This window comes from Artemia franciscana, chromosome 21 (genome assembly GCF_032884065.1).
Source record: "Artemia franciscana chromosome 21, ASM3288406v1, whole genome shotgun sequence".
Taxonomy (NCBI): Eukaryota; Metazoa; Arthropoda; class Branchiopoda; order Anostraca; family Artemiidae; genus Artemia; species Artemia franciscana.
The window spans coordinates 24070174-24093977 of record NC_088883.1 but is presented as its reverse complement, the minus strand read 5'-3'; the positions used below and the strand labels follow the sequence as shown (position 1 = coordinate 24093977).

The window sequence follows — 23804 nt, the reverse complement described above, 5'->3', positions numbered from 1 at the left end:
TCAATTTTATTTCAGATTAGAAGTCTACCTTCTTATTCATTTATGACTTTCCTTTGGGCCACTTACCTGGCTTTGGAGCATATGATAATGTCTACTATAGCAACCTCCCCTGAATTAAGCCCTTTTGTGATTGTTGACTCAGCAGCACGGAAAGTTTTCAATTCCTTAGGTATCGCTTCTCTCAAATCCTTTAGCTCTGAAAAAAAAGAAAAAAAATAATAGGAGTAAACATGTAGCTTATCTTCCTATTGGAAAAACAAGCTGGATGTTTTACAGAGGAATTGTCTGAGGATAATTATAGTTACTGGTTTGACTGACAATGCATCAAACGAAAAAAATGTAAAAAAAGTGTAAGGCATAATTTAAAAAATGTGGTTTGGACCCACTGTCAACGACTGTAGTTAGAAAAGGACTAGGCCACGGTTTGAAAAAAGGACTAGGCCACGGTTTGAAAAAAGGACTAGGCCACGTTTTATGAATGAAGGATGATACATAGCCAAAAATCCTGCTTTTCGGTCGAAACAAAAATCATCCTAATAAAAAGGTTTACTACTACTAGCAAATTATTGCAACACCAAGCCGCATGATGCCTACACAGCTGCGTACGCTCCTCCGCCACCTTGATCTATTCAAACCTTCACTCTTTTCCTTCTCCCATGAAATTTCATCTAAATCCTTCTCATGATAGAACAACCTGCCTCAAGGCACGTTGTCCACCTGCCTGCCACGGCAACTTTCCACCTCAAGGACAACCTGCTTCCCGCTTGGACCCAGAATAACCAGAAAGTATGATTTATCACCTATATATCATCCGTAAATCATGACCTAGTCATTTTAACTTTTTTTTATCATAACCCTAAAATGGGATGGAACCGCATCTTTCGCATAAAATATTGTTTAATATATAGTCAGTCATAACAATTTAACCATTACTCGATAGTTACTCCAAAAAGTATCCAGAATTCTCTCCTCGACCTTATGAGTCTTTATAGATATCATTCAAAAACGGTTGCAGCAATTGAAAAAGTTTTTAACTCTCTTTTTCTTCAGACTAGCATGTATACACTATCCGTTAAAACTAATCACGCTAGACGTAATAATTCAATCCGATTTCGAGTATCGGTGGTTTGAAAATTTTTCATTTCTCTTACTCTTGGTTACCAAAGTAATTGGAGATTTATCTGTTGGTCCAACAAAAGTTTCTTTTTAGGCTTTGAAAACAGTTTTTTCACTTATACAGCTTTCCTTGTACATCTGACAAAAGTTTATCCATGATTTCTTATTATTATTACTATTTTTTTGAGGGGAGGGAGGGTACAAACAAAAACTTTAAAACGAATCAAAATTTGTTTATGTTCATTATGGCTTCTCACCCCTTTGCGCCCTGGATACGATCTTGATATCTGAAGTTCTCTTCAGTTCAGATTAAAAAGTATGGAAGAATGGGGAAACTTACGTCAATCTCTGAGGAACAATCCGCCACACATTCTAGTCAGGCCTGGATTTACCAATAGACACACCATGCCCGGGCCTAGGGGTGCACAATGCCAGAGGGCGCAATAAATTATCACTGAGTAACTTTCTTTCTGAACAAAAACTAGACTGATTTGGCTTATTGTCAAAGTACCAGGTTTACTCCACCGCCACGCTGCTTATTCTCAGAAAAGTGATTTTAAAACAATGTAGGAGATCTGTGGCCACTTAAAAGCTATCAGATGTTTCCCAAGAATGGCAATTGGGAGTTCGGTATCACCTCTCTTTTCCATTACATTTGGCTCATCAGTTGCGATCGTTTCAGTTTTTCCATTATCCCCAAAATTCTGGGGGTTTCCCAGAAAATCTCACAAAAATGGAGCGGCAAAACGCTTGGGCCTAGGAGGGTTAAATCTTTAAATCCGGCCCTAATTCTAATGTTACGAGACAATATTCTGCAGTTTTTTTTGTGTTTTGTACAGACGCACAGGAAAAACAATGTCTTAGTCTACAAAATGGTTATAGAAATACTGGGGCATGAATTATTGTTTCACGAACCTATTCATCTACCACAATAAGGGCTATCCTCCTTTGACAGAGATGGTAAAAGATCGTAGATGGGGATACATTGACCATATGTTACGTATTAACAATCTCTGACTACCCAATGCAGCGCTCATTTGGCAACCAACAGGTTCACGTAGCATAGGCAGACCCAGAAACCCCCCGCGATGATCATACTAGACCGATCTCAATAACCTCGGTATGTCGATCCAGCCTCTCTGGCAGGGTATTCTGACAACAGCAAACCATTGAAAGGATTGGCAGCTCCTTCTTGTTGCACTGGAGGCCCAAGTAAGCTTAAGATTTAATATAGCACAGTAATAATAGGATATTTAAAATCAGAATATTTAAAAAACTGCAGCCCACTTTTTTTGTAAATATATTTTTTCCTCTTAGGCTTTTATGACCCATTATATATCCCCAGTAAGCGGTTAGCTGGTATTAGACCATGCAAACTAGGGAGTGTTTTGGGCGTCACAAATGAATCCGATGTTTATTCTCTCAAATATCATAGATCTTTATTAACATCCACTGGCAATGTTTTATTTTCTTTGAAGTCCTCTTTCTAAGAAATGTCCAATTTTAGGTTTCAAAATTCAAAATTCTGCAAAATTATACAGCCAATCTTCAAATATGTGTATGTTCATTCGGGTTAACCTGACCCTGTGTACATTCCCTGTAAGTTACTAACCTATCTTCGTTTTTCACAAATTAATGAAGTCAAATTTGTTTTCGCATAGATGCCAACCAGGCTAAGAGACCCGTGGACATCATTGTGGAGGGCAAAATTTAAGACCAGGTTCTTGGGCTTAGAAAATTCCTTTATCCTTTTGCACAGGAGTAATTAGAAACATTCGGAGTTAAGTAACTTGACAGAGCAAGTGTTGGGTAATCAGAAAAAAAAGTTTTGGGCCCATTCTCGGGTGAAAAAGTTGCAATTTTTTCTGTGCGCATAGGTTCTCTTGGCCCAATAGCTTACAGATATAAGTTTCAAAGAGATACAAATGTTTTTGTACCCTTATTTATTTCCAGACAATTAATATATTGAATCCCTTTGCCCTCCCAAAATACTCCCTGAAAATTTCATGTCGATACTTATAGTCGGTCCTGAGGTATCCAAGATGCGCTATTTTGATGGCTTAGGTAAATACACTGCATTTGAATATACTCCACTTCTTCGCTGTGAATAGATTCAAACATCCATTGGGGGTAATAACTCCATTTTTTAGATAGATCTGAGACAGACTTGTCCCCATATCCCCCTCTCAACATAAAACAAAAAAGGCCCCTTGTGTCCTCCTTCCCCCAATACTCCAAAAATGTCAGCTAAATGTCTATCTATCATGTCGTCCCCGAGGCAAGATTTAAAGTTTTGAAGCTTTTAGGCCCAAGCGTTTTTGCCACTCCAGTCTTGTCAGATATTTGGGAATTTCCGAAAATTCGGGGATAGTGGAAGCACTGGACAGAACACAACTCAAGAACCAAAAGTAATGAAAGAGAGAAGTGATACCTCAGCTGCCATTCTTGAGTGACACCTGACAGTTTATAAGTGGCCACAAAATTACTTTGTTCTTTTAAAATCACTTTTCTGTGAACTGGCAGCACGGCCTCGGAGTTCACCTGGCACTTTGACGACAAATCACATCAGTCTAGTTTTTGTTAAGAAAAAAAATCACTCAGCGCTAATTTACTGCCCCCTGGCACTGTGCGCCCCTAGGTCCGAGCCTAGTGGGCCTAATGGTAAACCCACACCTAGTCATCTCCAATATCGAAAGTAAAACAGTTCAAAATAGGGATGATACCTTTTTATTGACAGTGAAATATAAAATTATTTAACTGGATATTTCGAACACATATACAGTGTTCATCATCAGCAGTAAAACTAAAAGACATGAATAAAAATAATCAGAATTTATACCTAATAAACTAATTACATATAGTTTATTGCTCTTATTTTTTTCAATGCAACAGCCGAGGCAAATCTCCTTGACCTTTTCGGTTCCGGTTCATTAGATTTAACTGACGTATTACGTGGACAGAGGTCATAGCTCTTAGGTGAAGTGATATTTACTTTATTTGACCTCAGTAAATTATCATAAATTGAGTTCAATCCAAATTCACCTGTATCTCTGTTTATGGAATTATTCTTGAATAGAATTTTTTTTTAATTTCGATTGTTTCCCTGAAAGTTTGCTTTAAACCTTGGTCCCTAGAAATCAAAGAAACATTTTCAAACAAAATAAAATGATTTGGAAAATTAAAGATATGCTCCGCGAGGGCCGACGTGAAATCTTCAGGTTTGGTATTTTGCTTTAAAGACGATGAAATGGAATTATGATGTTGTAGCAATCTCGTTCTTAAATTCTGGTTAGTACGTCCCACATAAGAGCTTCCACAAGTACATGGAATTTTATAAACCCCACTTTGTTGCTCTACGGAAGTCCGATCCTTTCCAGAATTTAAAAAACTTGCCAAAGTATTACTACCTCTTAAAGCTACCTTTAAACCATTATTTTGTAAAATTCTTTTAAGTTTTTCACTCAAACCTGGAACATATGGTAGAGAACAAAAAATATATTTCTTTTCTGTTGTTTCCAGAATATCGTCAGAACATTCTAGAAATTTTTTTCTTCTTTTCGAAAAAGTCTGGTCAACTAACCAACCCGGATGATGGTTACTTATTAAAATGTCTTTTAGCTATAATAATTCCTCCTCAATGAATTTTGGAGAACAAATTCTAAAAATGCGGTCAGTTAAAGATATGATTAAACCAATTTTTACTTGGCGGGCATGACCGGAGAAAAATGACAAAAATCTGTTATTGTTAGTAGGTTTTCTGTAAATCTTAAAATCCAGACTATTTTCATTTTTTAAAAGAATGACATCCAGAAAAGGAAGTTTATTATCCTCTTCTAATTCTATTCTAAATTTTAAATCCCCTCCTCAAAAATTAAGATGTTCTAAAAAACTTTTTAATTCCTCCACCCCATAATTCCATACTGAAATTATGTCATCCATATATCTCCCCCAAAATTTATGTTTTAAAAAATATGAATCTAACGCTATTGTTTCAATATTTTTATGAAACAATTGAAACTATGAGTTTAGTTAGGTTGTGCAATATGTTCTCTTATTTTTTTCAATTCAGAGGGTTTTTTTTCGAACAAGTAAATGGTTTACCTATGGGGGCCCCTTTAAGTCCTTTATTAGCAAATTGTTTTGTAGAAAATATTGAAACAATAGCGTTAGATTCATATTTTTTAAAACATAAATTTTGGGGGAGATATATGGATGACATAATTTCAGTATGGAATTATGGGGTGGAGGAATTAAAAAGTTTTTTAATTCCAGTGATCGTAGGAGATCGAGAGAGGGCCCATTTTATCATAAATCAAAAGTACTAGTGCCCTTTTTAAGTGACAAAAATATTGGAGGGTAGCTGCACCCTTCCGACACTCATTTTTTCCCCAAAGTCACCCAATCAAAATTTTAAGATCGCCATTGTGTTCAAGATTGTCAAAAAATCTAGTAGATATGCCTTTAAGGATGACTTAACCTTCCACAGTCCCTGGGGGAAGGGCCGCAGGTTATGGGTTTCGCCCATTGTTTACATATAGTATTGGTTATTGGGAAGTATGCAGACGTTTTCAGGGAGAATATTTATGGGGGAATTACGTGGGAGGATCTTTCCATAGAGGAATTTTTCTTGTGGGAAGGTAATTTTCCAAAATTAAACTATCAAAAATTAAATAAAAAAGCAAGTTTTACAACTGGAAGTAAGGAGCAACATTAAAACTTCGAAAATTATTACATACATGAGAGGGGTCGCCCCCTCGTCAATGCTTCGCTCTTTACGCTAAAGTTTTTTAGTACTTTAAAAGAGCTATTTATTCTAATTAAACGGCCTTTGTTATTCAGGAGTCATTCTTAAAGAATTGGGAAAAAAATTCTTACTTTAACATGAAGAGCGAAGTTTTTACGAATGGACAACCCTCCTCACATACTTAATAATTTATTTTCGGTTTGTTTTAATGTTGCTCCTTACTTTCAATTGGATAAAACCTACTTTTTTATTTAATAGCTTAAATACCTTCATTTACTGAAGTTTTCCTCAGTTTTTGATGTTTTTTAAATTGAGCCTAGATGAGATCAGTGACATTTGTAGAATTGATTGGATTAATCTACCGTTTTTTTATCATTACCACCAATAGCAGCATGTATTGCAATAGGGCAATATACATTATAGCACATAATTAATTGAAAACTATTTTGTCCTTTAAAAAGCTTGATTATTTATGTACTTATTATATAATTTTTTTTTTAAACTTGTACCAAATAATTTTTTTTTTCGTTTTTTTTTTTACATTATTTATCATGAAAGTCTTGTAACCAGCGATGACAGTGAGGAAAATGGAATATAATAGGAATTAATCCATGTGTGAACATGTACCCTCCCTTCTAGAAGTTTAACAAAACGAAAAAAAAACATAAGAAACTATAATTTAAAAAATAACCATGAACACGATTGCAATTTCAGAAAGTGAACAGAAAGAAGCAAAAAGAAAAAAGTCAGTGCTCAAAAATGAAACAAAAAAAAAATGAAACAAGCTCTAAAAGAAAAAAGAAAAAAGAAACAACAAGAAAGAAAAAGAAAAACCTTTTGAATTGAACTCTAAACAAAAAGAAGAAAAACACGAGAAAATAAGATAAAAAATGAACAAGATACCTCATGCAGGCTTTAGCCAGTGTGGTCTTAGAACGTATCTTTCTAATAGATTTTGATTTTTTTTTTATATTTGCATTAGAAAATGCCTTTTCTGTATTGTCATTGCAAAAATGAAAAAAATTTCCCTCTCGATCTCGATCTCGAAACTCTAAACAAAAAGAAGAAAAACACGAGACAATATGATAAAAAAAATTAACAAGATACCTCATGCAGGCTTTAGCCAGTGTGGTCTTAGAACGTATCTTTCTAATAGATTTTGATTTTTTTTTTTTATTTGCATTAGAAAATGCCTTTTCTGTATTGTCATTGCAAAAATGAAAAAAAAATCCCCTCTCGATCTTGAGAAAACATATTCCCCCCTAGTTTTCATGAATTGACGCAATTACCATAATGTCAGTGCCTAACTGAATTTGATATATTAATTATTAGTATATTCAAGTGGAATATTCGTCAATTATAATTTTGTCCGCTATTTTAAGCTTACAAATGGTCAAATCGTAAAAAATGTAATGGCAAATTAATCTGAAATAAATCACTTTAAAAATAAATTACAAAAGCAACAAAAAAATAAATCATTAAGTATGTAAAAATGAAAAGCTGTATTTTTTGTTGTTGTTTAATATTGTAGATTATATTTAATATAAATATAATTATAATTTTTCCGATTACCTTCATCATCTGCATCTGTTGATAAATATATATTTGTAGTATTTTGCAATTCTGCAGCTTCTATCAAGGATTCTGAAATTTCGCTAAGGCTTGGTAATGTTTTTGCCCGTCCAATTTTGAAATCTCCGCGTCGAACGTGCCCACAAATGTAGTTTCCCCCTTTGGGAGACTCTTTCTTTGGCTAAAAATGAAGAAAATTATTTACTTACAAAATAATAAAAAAACAAAAAACCTGAATGGTAGTTTCCACTGGAAGATTGAAATAGTCTATATAATTACAAAGGTATTGCGGATTTATATTACATGAAAAATGGTAGACAAAAAGATTCGACATAAAATAATTATTAATAGTTCACTACTACTACTAACAACTCACTGCAGTATTAGGTAATCTGAAGCCAGTATGACTGCTCACACTCCTCTTACATCTCAATCTATCCAAACCCTCTTTACACCCTCCCAAGAAGTTCCAATTCTCCTTAAATACTTCCTTACGATCTCTTCTCACCCCATTCTGAGACGAGCTGCTTTTAGTTTAACCCAAGACCGTTGGCTGAAAAGGGCAATCTTTGGCAATCTATCACCTTTCATTCGTTGAACGTGTCCTAGCCATTTTAAGTGTTCTCTCATTATAGACCTAGAAAGTGGGATAGAACCACATTTTTTGTGCAGCTAATTGTTTGAAATATAGACAGTTAGACATGTACCCAAAGAAGACCGTAGACAATGCCTTTGGAAAACAACTAGTAAATCATATTCATCGTACCTGCTTTGCTCATAAGGGCTATTATGGGTATCTACCAAAGAGTATGGACACTGGTGTTTGAAATGTGGAAACTAATGCTAGTATCGGCGAAAAAACCCATCAGTGTCATCTAGCATCTAGCGACATTTGACAGGTTTTCATGCTTTGTAATCGTTTGTCTATCAGGAACTGATATCAGACACTTATTACTTCACTAATTTTACCAATATAAAATTAAATTAATTATTCTTATTATTACACTGAAAAATATGACAATTGTCGCCAAAAGCTAGATGGTGTTGATATTATTTTGTCGACCCAGGCGCTAATTTCAACTCTTGTGAGCTACCCATACTCTTCGGGTATCTATTAGAAGTTTGCTCTTTACAACTCTTTGCCTTCGTTTTTGTAATGCTATATTTCGTTGATTAAAATATTTTGTTGATTCGTTGAGTAAAAACAATTGAACACCAAACAAAATAAGACGACATTAGACACACATGTTGGATTGTTTTATCTGGGGGCAGGGGGAATATTTTATCTTGCCAAATTAAAAGGATATCTTTAAAATAAAATAACTGTTTAAAAACGTAAAATTGTGAGGATTTCATTGGGCTTTTCAACTCAACTATTATCTTCTTTTTGAAGTGACAGAGCAAAAAGAAAGGGCAAAATAGAGCAGGTTAGAGAGTTAAGAAAGCAGTTAGAGAGAGAAAGAGAGACATATGCAACTCGGTTGAGTAAGATTATCTCCATTAAAAGACCCTTTCTAATTTTGTCTTAAATTGAAAAAAGGTCACGCCAATTAAAACAGTTGACCTTATACTATACCATTTCATCTTCCCATATTTCTGGCAGTCTTGTCCCATCTTCGTTAGCTTTGCTCTGGAGATACATTTGTCTATAAGTTTCTGAGATTTTGTATAGTTTATTTGTATATCTCAATGACCTTCTTCCTTTCCAGTACTCTGAACCGTCAGGGTTGTCATGCAGTATACCAGTTGAGCCAATAATTAAAAGTGTCCTGTAAGATATGTCTGTCATACAATGTGTCTAACTCTTTTGTCAAATTTATTTAAATTAGTGAGCCATAATCATAATTTTATCCATAATTAAATGTAAAATATCTATGACTACAATTATAATTATCATTAATTATATATAAAATATAACTATATTTTATCTATAATTTATAATATGTCACATCTATATTATAATTTTTAGATTCTATGTTATGGCCCTCCCGACATCCAAGTTGAAGAGGTCATTATTTGCGATCCATCCTGGATCAAAATCTGCGTTAGAGAATACACTGCGAAATAATAGCATGCGGATTGGTGAAAAAAGTTGGAGATCTGAATCGTTTTCAACGCTATCTAACTTTCAAGACTCTTCTTATGTTGTAACTACTACGTAGCTATGTAGCTAGTTTGTTGTAAAACTATTCTTTGGTAGCGCCTTATACAGATTGCGGTTGCTGGATGTATATGAGTGATTTTAGTGGCAATTTTAGGCGAATTCAAGTTCTGCAGAGTAGGGCTATCAATGAACGACTTTTTTTTATAAGCTCACCATAGAACATGATAAGAAGGGCGGAGTAAAAAAAATAAACAAATAAAATTACAAGAAAACTTTACATTACATATATACAAAACACTAAAAATCCAACATTCTGCTCTGTTTATGTAATTAGACTTAGGGTCTTTTCCGTTATTCCTATACCACTATTTAAAACGTATCTTTTAGTTTACGGATATTAGATTTAAACAAAGGAAAGACGTATTGCAAAATGCATGGAAAATATTTAATTTGGGCTACATGTCTGTACATTAGCGGCTGGGGGGATGTGAAGTAAAGTGAAACGTTTTTAGGAACGATAAAAGTATTTATTTTGTGATTTTTATGACAACTTAAATCATCCCTAATAGCGCTTCACTTTATTTCACATCCAACCCCCCTTAATGTGTAAATGAATAGCCCAAATTAAATATTTTCCATCAATTTTGACGTGCATCACTCTTATGTTTCAATTCAGTAACAGCAAATTAAAGCATATAATTAAATTAAATCAAATAATTAAATAAATAATTAAATAAATAAATTTTAATTATTTAAATAAAATTTATTTAAATTGTATTATTTAAATTAAGTAAATAAATTAAATAAATAAATAAATAAAATAATTTTGACGTGCGTCACTCTTCAATAACAGTAAATTAAAGCACTTAATCCACGAGTAAAAAGTGATATAAGTGTAATCAAAGGGATCCTAGATTTTTAATTTACGTCCTTGAGCGGTAACCTTAAGTTTTATATACACTGAATTTACAGATAGGATTTCGTAATTGTTTTAAAACGTATAAGAACTGTTACGATCGAGTGAAATGATCTGAAACGATTTTATTTGAGTTTAAAACTTGAATTTGCTGCTTGTTGCCTTTTTTTTCTCTTTGCCCATTTTTTGCCATATTTACCAATTATTTTATCACATTTGCCCATTTTTCCTCCATTTTCCTCTTATCAATAGAAATGAGTCAAATATTTTAAATAGTTAGTCTATTATTCCGTGCAGCCAAATATACAAGAATAACATTTTCTTCTTGTACATCTTATTTTCGATAATTAATAGCTAAAAGCCAGTGCATGGTTTTGACAAAGCTATATCCATGCATGTGTTCAGTTTGGTAACCGTGTCTAAGGTTCATCACTTTAATCCTCATGCCTTATTCTAGGAGTTGTTTCAAAGTTGTTTAATGTATGGTCAGCCATAAGCTGAATTTTGGGGAGGGGGCTTACCTGGTCTAATCTGTACTTCCAATGCTGTGTAATAGAAATCTCAAAACAAAAATATGAAAATATAAGGGTGTGTCATTCAGCTAGAGGGGGATGGCACCCCCTCCTGTCCCCCTTATTGGCACCCATGGTTTAATGTATTTTTCATGTTGTGTTCCTCTTTAGTTGTTCTATTGAGATTGAAGAGTCCCATCTCACCTATCCAATTTAGTCAGCACCTATCCAATAGTCACTATCCAATAGTCACTATCCAATAGTCACAATAGTCCAATAGTCACTATCCAATTTAGTCAGCACCTATCCAATAGTCACTATCCAATAGTCACAATAGTCCAATAGTCACTATCCAATTTAGTCAGCACCTATCCAATAGTCACTATCCAATAGTCACAATAGTCCAATAGTCACTATCCAATTTAGTCAGCACCTATCCAATAGTCACTATCCAATAGTCACAATAGTCCAATAGTCACTATCCAATTTAGTCAGCACCTATCCAATAGTCACTATCCAATAGTCACAATAGTCCAATAGTCACTATCCAATTTAGTCAGCACCTATCCAATAGTCACTATCCAATAGTCACAATAGTCCAATAGTCACTATCCAATTTAGTCAACACCTATTTATAATGATTAGAACTTTCTACTGGAGCGAGCTTCTTGTTAGTCAACTTGATCTAATTTTATTCGTTGAAAAAAACATAATTAATTTCTTTCCTTAAAAACATAGATAATAAGGAAAGAACTTGTTCTCAAATTGTGTTTTCGAAATAATGTTTTACTATTCAGATTAAGCGAAATAATTCTGAACCAGCTACTAGCGGTAATTTTTTATCACTAGACATTTTTTTTTCGAATTCATTTTTAAATTTTTGGCTATTATGTGTCGTGGTTAGATAGGAGTTATTTTAAAAATGGTTATCACAAGCCACGCTGGGCCAAATTCGCATTTTAGAATAACAAAAAAAAACGAGAAAAAAAACGGTAGAATAACATGAAAAGAGGTTTAAAACAATCAAAGACAAATAGCTGAGTAACGAATTTACCGTAACTTCATCAAAATTTTCCAAAAAAGGAGAAACAAGCTAATCAAAAAGAAAACTAATATATATACATATATATATATATATATATATATATATATATATATATATATATATATATATATATATATATATATATATATATATATATATATATATATATATATATATATATATATATATATATATATATATATATATATATATATATATATATATATATATATATATATATATATATATATATATATATATATATATATATATATATAAGTTTACCGGCCCATTACTGTAAAAAAATCATTAAACAAATAGAACTATTAACTTAAAAGGCTCAATTAAAACCCAAAAAAGGGGGGGGGAAGTGAATATATACAAATAAAAGTAGTAATTATTGTGTTTTTTTGTTAATTAAATCTGTAATATAAGGTACAAAAGTTTCTTCCTATCTTTAAGTCAAGCAGCAAACTGGGAACAAGATAGGACCAGGTTTAAAGACAACCCGATGTGTGCAAAGTTTGGATGGGTGACTTTTGGAGAAAAATTGTACATGGGTATGATATTGCATTTCTTGAAAAACGGAGCATAACTTAACTCTCCTGTATTCAAGTGTTTCTAATTTAGCTTTTTTTTTTAGAAGAAAAGATTAAGGAACTTTACCTTCTTCAAAACTATGCACAAGGCTCTTTTTTGAATGGATTCAGTTTTATCCGACACTTCCTGTGACAAGTGGTTCGTTGTCTACCTGGTTGCAGCTTTCGCTGCAATTATTAACAGATCTTAGGAGCTCAAGACTAATAGAAGAGTGAAAAAGTCGCGATGTGCCAAAAGAATTGACCCATATGGCTACTGGAATTACATTTTTGTCTTTGCTCACTTTTCTCAGAAACACCAGAGTCATAGTTGAGTTTTAGTGAGTAGTAGAGAGTTGTAGTTGCAGTCTACTGCAGCTAAATGTTTTGTGTTCATTCTTTTTTCTCAGCAAAAAGGGGGTAGTAGTTGAGTTGTAGAGAGTACTAGAGTAGTAGTTGCAATCTACTGCTGCTAAATGTTTTGTCTTCGCTCTTTTTCTCAGCAAAAAGAGAGTAATTGTTGAGTTGTAGAGAGTTGTAGTTGCAGTCTACTGCAGCTAAATGTTTTGTGTTCATTCTTTTTTCTCAGCAAAAAGGGGGTAGTAGTTGAGTTGTAGAGAGTACTAGAGTAGTAGTTGCAGTCTACTGCAGCTAAATGTTTTGTCTTCGCTCTTTTTCTCAGCAAAATGAGAGTAATTGTTGAGTTGTAGAGAGTTGTAGTTGCAGTCTACTGCAGCTAAATGTTTTGTCTTCGCCCTTTTTTCTCAGCACAAAGAGAATCGTAATTGGGTTTTAGAGGGTAGTAGAGAGTTGTAGTTGCAGTCTACTGCAGCTAAATGTTTTGTGTTCATTCTTTTTTCTCAGCAAAAAGGGGGTAGTAGTTGAGTTGTAGAGAGTACTAGAGTAGTAGTTGCAATCTACTGCTGCTAAATGTTTTGTCTTCGCTCTTTTTTCTCAGCAAAAAGAGAGTAATTGTTGAGTTGTAGAGAGTTGTAGTTGCAGTCTACTGCAGCTAAATGTTTTGTGTTCATTCTTTTTTCTCAGCACAAAGAGAATCGTAGTTGGGTTTTAGAGGGTAGTAGAGAGTTGTAGTTGCAGTCTACTGCAGCTAAATGTTTTGTCTTCGCTCTTTTTTCTCAGCAAAGAGAGTAGTAGAGTTGTAGTTGCAGTTTACTACTGCTACATTTTTGTCTTGAATCTCTTTTTTGAAGAGTATTTTAATACACGAAGCTATTTCTTAATAGTTAACCTTAAGAAATTGAACTCACGTGACATGATTTTCAAGTTTTTCAAGCAGTGGTGCCAATGATGAAACTTTCCCATAAGAAATTATGCAAGATGTTGACTTGGCTTCAAATTCAAGTCCGATAAATCTGAACTTATCATCAGAATATTTATGGTTACACTGCCTTTCTTCCCAACGATTGTGCTTTCCTGTATCTAAGGAAAACGTTGTAGACACCTTCAAGGCTTTGTCCACTTTCAAGTTTGATAAGCCTGTTCGTAAAAAAATTAAATGGAATCATAAAATAATAAGGATTTTTGTAAAATAGTGATATGATTTATAAAAAGATAAATTATTTAAGGCCGCGTGGCCTAATGGATAAGGCGTCGGACTTCGGATCCAAAGATTGCAGGTTCGAGTCCTGCCGTGGTCGTTTTATCCTGTGGTGGCGCATTGGATTTGAATTTTTCATCCAGAACTAACAACCTAAATATTCAAAGGCAACTTTATACAATCACAATGTCAATGACTACAGAGTAAAATATTAGTTTCATGAGACTTTGGCCTGTTATATCGTTTTGAACATTACACCCGTTTTATGATTAGTAATTGTTTTACAAGTTGCAAATGTGTAGCAATCCTCACCAGGGGCAGATCTATAGCAAAATCTTGGGGGAGGCCCAAAGTGACAAGGTTGCCAATGCGCAAAATATTGTGGGGGAGGGGCTCAATGTGACAAGGTACCAGTAATTGAATAAATTGACAAATTCAACCTAAAAAAAGAGTAAAAAGAATAAAAAACAAGGGATGAGGGAGACAGACAAATCTGGGGGAAGAAGTCCTCCGGCCCTCTTAATCCGCCACTGATCCTCTATTTTCACAGTTAAGTAAAGTCTTCAATAAAAAAGATCATAGCCATATCATTGGGCCAGAACTTAAATATCCAAAGACAGCATTATGAGGACAAAATATCAATGGAAAATTGAGTAAAATATTAGTTTAACAGAGAATTTAACCTGTTATAGCTTTGTTAACAGTATAGTCGTTATATGGTTAGCAATTAATTAAAAAAAAGTTTTTCAACGAAATAAGTTTTCAAAAGAAAAACAAAGAGCTAAATTAAACCAAAAATAAGTAGAAATATAGTCAAATAATTTTCAAATTTATAACTACCACAAATCATCACCACTAAATAATTAAAACCACGAACGAACAAAAGTTACAATAAAGAACCGAGCCAGATTCAAAACGAGCAGAAACCAAGAGGAGTAGGGTTGACGTCCCCCCATGCCTTCTGAAGACCAGCACATAATTTGCACGACACTCAAACAATCCTTATTTTGAGCTGAATGTTCCTATTTCTCGTAATATCTGTAAACAAAACAATATCATCATAACCAAGATTATTGAAAAAAACAACAAATGAATTAGGATTGACAGTCTAATATACATATACCGATATTTATTCCTTAAAGTCTAAATAATTTTGGATTTATCTTAGTTAATTAAGTGAAAATATTTAAAATTTATTTTGTTTTACTTCCTGAAATGAAATTCACAGCCTCAAAACTACATCATCCACATTTGAATTTACATAAGTAAACATTAGATTAACGTCTTGAAGAAAAACCTCTCGAAGAAAAAAATCTAAAAAAAAAAAACGAGGAAAAAATCTTGAAAAAAAGATCTCGAAGAATATGTGCCGAAGAAAAAAAAATCTTGAAAAAAAAAACATTTCAAAAAAACAAAAAATCTTGAAGAAACTTAGTCAAATATCCAGTAGTTAAAAAAAAAGTGCCGGTGCCAGGATTAGAAGAGATACCTAGCTCATGGGAGTATTGCCCACCTCACCAATAACATTCAAAATGTATTTTGTTTCACTTCCTGAAATCAACAATATAGTAATTGTATGATTAGTAATCATTTCCCAAGTTGCATATGCGTAGCAATCTTCTTTTTTTTAATCAGACCTAACGCAAAATTTTGAGTGAATTCTGACTGAGCATGCTGATGTGTTAATTGGGTCAAAATCACCTAGAGTTGCATGGATTTCGTATTTATACTATTGGAATAGACCGATGACATTTTTGCAATTTTCAGTTTGTTTTACCGAAAAATTCACAATTGAAACAAAATCCGTTAGTAGAGGGGACGATTTTTGAGAAAGTAAAAAACAAAAAAAATATTTTATACAAAATTAACAGGTTAACACTAAAAGCCATTATTTTCGCTTCACATCCGAAATTTTAAATCAAGTTTATATAAGGAATCTAGCTTAAACAAAACACGAAGAAACTTTCCTGTATTTTCTTTGTTTTTTTTCATGTTTAGTTTCAGCTAGTTTTTCTTTTATTTATACCTTCCTTTTCCGTTGACAAGGGCTTCTGGAAGTGAATTCGAAATATCCGGACTTTTATTACTGACTTTTTATTAAAAAGATTTATTTTTATTTTTAACTCTCTTAAAAATTGTTGCTTGTTATTCATAGATTGCGTTTCATTTAAAAATTGGAAGACAGGGTGGTGTAAGAAGATGTTTAAAAATTTGCATACACACTAACATTTAACTTTATTTCTAAGGTAAAGAATCACTTCCATTCAAAATTTTTCTTATATTAAAGTACCAAGCTCAGTGAAAGCAAAATCTCTTTGCCTGAATTGATTAAGTGGAAAAATAAAAAATAACGTATTTGAAATACTTACACAGCATAAATGTGTATATAATATTACATTATAATGTTAATGATTTATTAATATCATTATAACATTAGTTTTATATATTATGATATTAATATTATAATATTATATTATACTTATACTCATATCTTAAAAATGGAAATCGGGAGTTTGATGCCTAGTGAGAAAGACCTCCATCTGCAGTTTCTGATAGTAGGGATTGCCAAATTAAAACAAAACAAACGTGAGTGAAAATCACCAAAAAAAGCTAAAAACATGGCATTAAACAACTTAAGAAGGTGTAGCCGTTTCGGGAATAAACAGTGGCTGGTTTGAGTTTTTACGGACGAAAAGCATTGTCAATAATTTTACTGGTCGATTTTTCTTTTTAATTTTCACGTTTCAACGCGGCCAATACTTACTAAAGGGTGAAATTGCCCTAAAAAATCTATAATTTCAAAACAGCCAAAGGAAAAACCTTAGAAAATTACTTTTCTGGGTCTAAATAGACCCAAGCTGGTTTATGAGGGTAATAGAATATTTTTATTTGATATCCTAGGAATTTTTAAAGACAGAAGCCTAACCATGTAAATGAAATTCTGCTGAATGTTAAATTTCTCGAAAATTTTGAGGATTTCATTTACGTGTTTCAACTGTACATATTTAGAACATTAAAAGAAATTGCCCAGGAAGCAACTGTTGACTGTGAATAAAATTGACTTTATACCATTTGTTATGGAATAGAACTCTTCCACTGGGGTATATCTTCCAATTGAACTCAAATTAAAAAAGTCGCTCCATAGATAGGAATCTTCCTCTTCTTCTATATCCCAGTGCTGTATATGTCTCCACGGTGGTAATACCTAGAATAAAAACGAACTTCTCAAGAAGTGCAGAAGGCAAACCTATGCATGGAACATGGAGTAAATACAAATATAATCTAACAGAAAATTGTATAAGGATGTATGTACATAAGATACATCAAAATTTACGTTTTTACTGAAACCAACAAGAAAAAATAAGACTTTTTGCTATAATTCCATGTTAGAGAGTGTGTTCTGATTTGGTGTGTGTCCACTTAATCTCATTGGCTAACATCTGTGATGCATCTTTCTAAGCCAATCACATAAATCCTTAACCTCGTGAAAAACAAGGAAACCTAGTTTGTGTTTGAAATTTTGTGCTAGTAAAAAGAACAGAAAGTTAAACATCATTTGATTGGTTCTGCTTTACAAAATTCTAAGCTAGTAAAAAATAACAGCATTTTTAAGCCATACGATTTAGTACAAATAAGTTTTATGTTTTTCTCTGTCGTGGTTTGAAGTTCAAAAATTTTAAGCCAAAAGTTCAAGCTTATTCTCCGTTTCTATGTTCTATGAAGTTTCCATTAAGTCTGAAGTTTCCCAAATATTAAGCCACACGACATGGTGCAAGCGAACCCTTTTTTTCTTTCTTCTATGAAGTTTCGATGAAGTTCGAAGTCTTAAATATATTAAGCCATAAGATATGTTACAAATCAATTGCTTATCACTGCCATGAAGTTAGGATGAAGTTTTAAGTTTCAAAACTTTTAAGTCATAACATTGTTATAAGTTAACTCTCCTTTTTTCTCTGTCATGAAGTTAGAATCACACTTCCAATCACACTTTCATGAAATCACACTTCTGCAAGAGTGTGATTTTGTTGGATCCCAGTCTATGTATTTGAATTTTCTTCCTCTGTGTATTGTATTCCTGTATTCCTCTATGTATTGGAATTTTCTTCCTCTATGTAATGTATTCATGTATTTCTCTATATATTTTATTCCTCTATGGAATTTTCTTATTCTATGTATTGCATTCCTGTTTTCCTCTATTCCTCTGTATTCTGTATTCCATTGTATATGTATGATCGTAAGATGTCGTTGTTTTCGCAGTTCTCTATATTTGTATAGAAATACAGTGTAGTCTTAAAATTTATTCATGTGTATGAGCAAGGCCTTTCTGGAAGGTCGACATTAGCTAACTATGAAAATAGTTAAATTAAAAGATTAAGCTAAATCTAATAACTATTTTCTAGAAACATAAATACTGCGACACTTGGTATATTTTTACGCTACAAGAAAAGAAAATAATCGTTTTTGTCTCTCTCTAAACGTTTATCTTCGTTAAGACATAAGCATTTTACATAAAATATTACGAAAATATTAAGGAAATTACGAATTAAAACATTACTTAAAAATGATGAAGAAAAATAGAAAATTTTGCAAGCCCTTTGCCCCTCTGGATCCCTGAGTGTGGACAAAAGCATAATATTTGTACAATTTGAAAAGAGGTTACGACTAATGTAGTAACCTAATTTTTTTTTTATCTAGTCTTTCGTTAGACAGTCTCTACCCCAATTGGTAAAATGCATTTTACCATGGGATAATAAATTCATTCCACCAATTTTACCGATAGAAGTAGAAGCATTACCAATACCTAAATGGAGAACAAGATAACAAATCTATTGAGAAATCAACTATCACAAGCTTGCCGAAATTATATTTTGGAGTAAAAAAAGGGAATAACATCAACGGAAGTTTAAGAACAAAAATTCACTTAAACCTGGCTGTCAAAACGACAGCCAGTCGTATATATATATATATATATATATATATATATATATATATATATATATATATATATATATATATATATATATATATATATATATATATATATATATACTAGCTGTTGGGGTGGTGCTTCGCGCCACCCCAACACCTAGTTGGTGGGGGCGCTTCGCGCCCCCCCAAGCCCCCCCGCGCGCGTAAGTCGTTACGCGCCATATTAGTTACGCGCCATTGTAGTTGTGTCCCTATGTCCCACCTGTGAATCGACTATTCCCTGAGTCGCCATCGTCATTTATATATCCCCCTGTGCACCCCGGCGTCCCCTTTGTAGTTATGTCCCTGTGTCCCGGTCGTCGTCATTTATACTCCCTGTGTCCCGGTGCTTTGTTGATTGCTAATCGAACATTCCTTTTGTCCTGGTCGCTTTCTCTTTGAGTGTCGTCATTTATTTAGATTGTTTCTCCTTTATTTTTCAGTTTTTTTCCTTTTTTTAGTTTTTTTCTTTTTTAGTTCTTTTAGTTTTTACCTTTTTTAGTTTTTTTTAGTTTTTTTCTTTTTACTTTTTTTTTAGTTTTTATCTTTTTTATTTTTTTTTATTTTTATTCTTAATTTTATTAGTTTTCTATTTCTCTTCTATTTTTCAGTTTTTTCCTTTTTTTTAAGTTTTTTTCTTTTAGTTTTTAGTTTTTTTAGTTTTTTTTTCCTTTTTTTCTTTTTAGTTTTTTATTGGTTTTTACCTTTTTTTAGCTTTTTTAGTTTTTTTCGTTTTTTCTTTTTACTTTTTTTTAGTTTTTATCTTTTTTATTTTTTTTTATTTTATTCTTAATTTTATTCATTTATATATCCCCCTGTGCACCCCGGCGTCCCCTTTGTAGTTATGTCCCTGTGTCCCGGTCGTCGTCATTTATACTCCCTGTGTCCCGGTGCTTTGTTGATTGCTAATCGAACATTCCTTTTGTCCCGGTCGCTTTCTCTTTGAGTGTAGTCATTTATTTAGATTGTTTCTCCTTTATTTTTCAGTTTTTTTCCTTTTTTTAGTTTTTTTTCTTTTTTAGTTCTTTTAGTTTTTACCTTTTTTAGTTCTTTTTAGTTTTTTAGATGAAAATTTTTTTTAGTTTTTTTCCCTTTTTTCTTTTTAGTTTTTTATTGGTTTTTACCTTTTTTTAGCTTTTTTAGTTTTTTCTTTTTACTTTTTTTTTAGTTTTTATCTTTTTTATTTTTTTTTTATTTTTATTCTTAATTTTATTAGATTTCTTTTTCTCTTCTATTTTTCAGTTTTTTTCCTTTTTTTTAAGTTTTTTTTTAGTTTTTAGTTTTTTTAGTTTTTTTTCCTTTTTTTCTTTTTAGTTTTTTATTGGTTTTTACCTTTTTTTTAGCTTTTTTAGTTTTTTTCGTTTTTTCTTTTTACTTTTTTTTTAGTTTTTATCTTTTTTATTTTTTTTATTTTATTCTTAATTTTATTAGTTTTCTTTTTCTCTTCTATTTTTCAGTTTTTTCCTTTTTTTAAGTTTTTTTTTTAGTTTTTAGTTTTTTTAGTTTTTTAGTTTTTTTTAGTTTTTTTAGTTTTTTAGCTTTTTTATTTTTTTTATTAGTTTTTAGTTTTTTTGTAGTTTTTGCCTTTTTTTAGTTTTTTCAGTTTTTTTTTTAGTTTTTAGTTTTTTACCTTTTTTGTGGATCGTCACCTGATCCACAGATCCACAGATCCACAGACAGACAGACAGCTTATTTTTATGTATTTTTTATTTTTTTTATTTTATTCTTAATTTTATTAGTTTTCTTTTTCTCTTCTATTTTTCAGTTTTTTCCTTTTTTTAAGTTTTTTTTTTAGATTTTAGTTTTTTTAGTGTTTCTAGTTTTTTTAGTTTTTTAGCTTTTTTATTTTTTTTATTAGTTTTTAGTTTTTTTTGTAGTTTTTGCCTTTTTTTAGTTTTTTCAGTTTTTTTTTTAGTTTTTAGTTTTTTACCTTTTTTGTGGATCGTCACCTGATCCACAGATCCACAGATCCACAGACAACTTATTTTTATATATATATATATATATATATATATATATATATATATATATATATATATATATATATATATATATATATATATATATATATATATATATATATATTAAAGGTTATAAAATGTCTGTAAGTAGAAACAAACACAACTAATTCAATTATTTTCAAAAAGGTAAAAAAAAAATGCAAGAAGGGAGTGAACATAAGGAACTTACACGAATACATACTTAATAGTATAGTAAATAAACTTTACCAATCAAACAGTTCGTGGTAACGAACTGTTCAAATAGTTCGTGGTAGCGAACTGTAGTAAGGAGCGATTCGGCTCAATAGTAACCGAATCTCTAAAAAATGGAATTTTGATACCAAATAGCTAAATCAAAAGAATCGCATTTTATGCTGATTTTAAATATATAAGTTTCATCAAGATCAGTCATACCCATCAAAAGTTACGAGCCTGAGAAAATTTGCCTCATTTTAGAAAATAGGGGGAAACACCCCCTAAAAGTCATACAATCTTAATGAAAATCACGCCATCAAATTCAGCGTATCAGAGAACCTCATTGTAGAATTTTGAGCTCCTATCTACAAAAATGTGGAATTTCGCATTTTTTGCCACAGATGTGTGTTTATTTGTTTTTTTGTTTGTTTTTTCCCATGAAATGACTAGAATGTTACGAGAGGGCTCATTCTAACGGAAATTAAAGTTCTAGTGCCCTTTTTAAGTGACCAAAAAAATTGGAGGGCACCTAGGCCCCCTCCCACGCTCATTTCCCCCAAAAGTCAGTGGATCAAAATTCTGAGATAGCCATTTTATTCACCATAGTCATAAAACCTAATGACTATGTCTTTGGGGACGACTTACTCCCCTGCAGTCCCCGTGGGAGGGGCTGCAAGTTGCAAACTTTGACCTGTGTTTACATATAGTAATGGTTACTAGGAAGTGTACAGACGTTTTCAGGGGGATTTTTTTGGTTTAGGAGGGAGAGTTGGGAGGGGGGGTACGTGGGAGGATATTTCCACGGAGAAACTTCTCATGGGGGAAGAGAATTTCAATGAAGGGGCGCAGGGTTTTCTAGCATTATTTGAAAAAACAATGAAAAAATAAATATGAAAAGTTTTTTGTACTGAAAGTAAGGAGCAGCATTAAAACTTAAAACGAACAAAAATTATTACGCATATGAGGGTTTTACCTCCTCGTTATACCTCACTCTTTACGCTGAAGTATTTTTAGTAATTTCAACTATTTATTCTACGGCCTTTGTGATTCAGAGGTCAGTCTTAAGGAATTGGGACAAAATCTAAGCTTTAGTGTTAAAGAGCGACGAAGGTTGAACCCCCTCATATACGCAATAAAAACATACGAATATAAAAATTCGTTTCGTAAGTTAGTTCGTAAGTTACGTATATTTTTTACCAATGAAAACATTTGTAAAAATTAAAAGTTCTTGTCTCTTTCTTTAGTAGTCAAAAACTTGGGGGGCAACTAGGCCTCCTCCCTCGCTCTTTTTTTCTCAAAATCTTCGGATTAATTGCAATTAATTAATATGCAATATTCGTTTTAATTACATATGCGCGGAGAGCCAAGATCAAAACATGCATTAATTCAAAAACGTCCTGAAATTAAATTAAAAAACAAGTTTTTTTAAATGAAAGTAAGGAGCAACATTAAAACTTAAAACAAACAGAAATTACTCCGTATATCAAAGGGGCTTTTACTCCTCAATGCCCCGCTCTTTACGAACTCTTTAAGAGTCAAACTTTAGCGTAAAGAGCGAGGCGTTGAGGAGGAAAAGCCCCTTTCATATACGGAGTAATTTCTGTTCGTTTGAAGTTTTGATCTTGCTCCTTACTTTCATTTAAAAAAACTTGTTTTTTTTATTTAATCATAGTGAAGTTCGTACAATAAAGTTGCTATTGATAGGGCCAAATGGTTTTCATAAATATTTATTAGGTTTTATTTTTCTTCTGATACAATTGTCGATACGATTTATCAGTTTAAATAGCTTAATAATATCTTATAGATTGTGAATTTTTGTGACCTAGCAATGGTCCGGGCCAACCAATTATGACTCACCAATTTCCAGCTTCTTTTTGAAGTCTGATTAAGTACTCTGACGAGGTATACTATATTCAGAAATGTGTTGATTCTACTCTGAAAGCCTTCATAGTCCAATACATCAATAAAGAGGTATCTAAGAAAATTTTAAAATATAATTAGTATTTTGATAATTGTATCGTTATCGTTCTGAGAGGTAGAGGCATAACGAGCCTTTGTATAGTGGAAACTCTTAGTAGTTCTGAATCGTAGATTAGTTTTTACTCGTGGCTATATATATATATATATATATATATATATATATATATATATATATATATATATATATATATATATATATATATATATATATATATATATATATATATAGCCACGAGTAAAACCTCGTATTCTAAAAGAACTCACATTAGATTTTCTCTGGGGCGTGACTGATGGTGCTGCCCCGACTGCACATTCCTTTATTTATGGCTCAATTTGTACCCGTTTATCGTTCCTGATTGTTACTTTTTTCGGGTGACTCAGAAGTCCTAACATTTCCTAATTCTAAGCTTTTCATAAGAAATGGTGCTATTTTATGAAGTGTACATTGTTTATTGAAATTATTTTCTCATAATGCACTGGTTTATAATAAAAAACTCTTGGGACAAACACTTTGTT

At 32.2% G+C, this 23804-nt stretch overlaps 1 protein-coding gene and 1 non-coding gene across 2 annotated transcripts in view; one reads left to right on the top strand and one right to left on the bottom strand.

Annotated features, from left to right (window-relative positions):
* Positions 1–23804, bottom strand: part of LOC136040710 (uncharacterized) — a 61844-nt gene that overhangs the window by 988 nt on the left and 37052 nt on the right. Inside the window, exons 6-11 of the mRNA XM_065725013.1 lie at positions 23166–23283; positions 17215–17350; positions 13856–14084; positions 9009–9201; positions 7433–7613; positions 67–196 (exon numbers count right to left, since the gene is read on the bottom strand). Of these exons, the coding sequence (XP_065581085.1) occupies positions 67–196; positions 7433–7613; positions 9009–9201; positions 13856–14084; positions 17215–17350; positions 23166–23283 (987 nt within the window). The remainder of the gene's footprint in view (positions 1–66; positions 197–7432; positions 7614–9008; positions 9202–13855; positions 14085–17214; positions 17351–23165; positions 23284–23804) is intronic.
* On the top strand, positions 14173–14245 carry Trnar-ucg (transfer RNA arginine (anticodon UCG)). The gene has a single exon. It is a non-coding gene; the product is annotated as a tRNA-Arg (tRNA).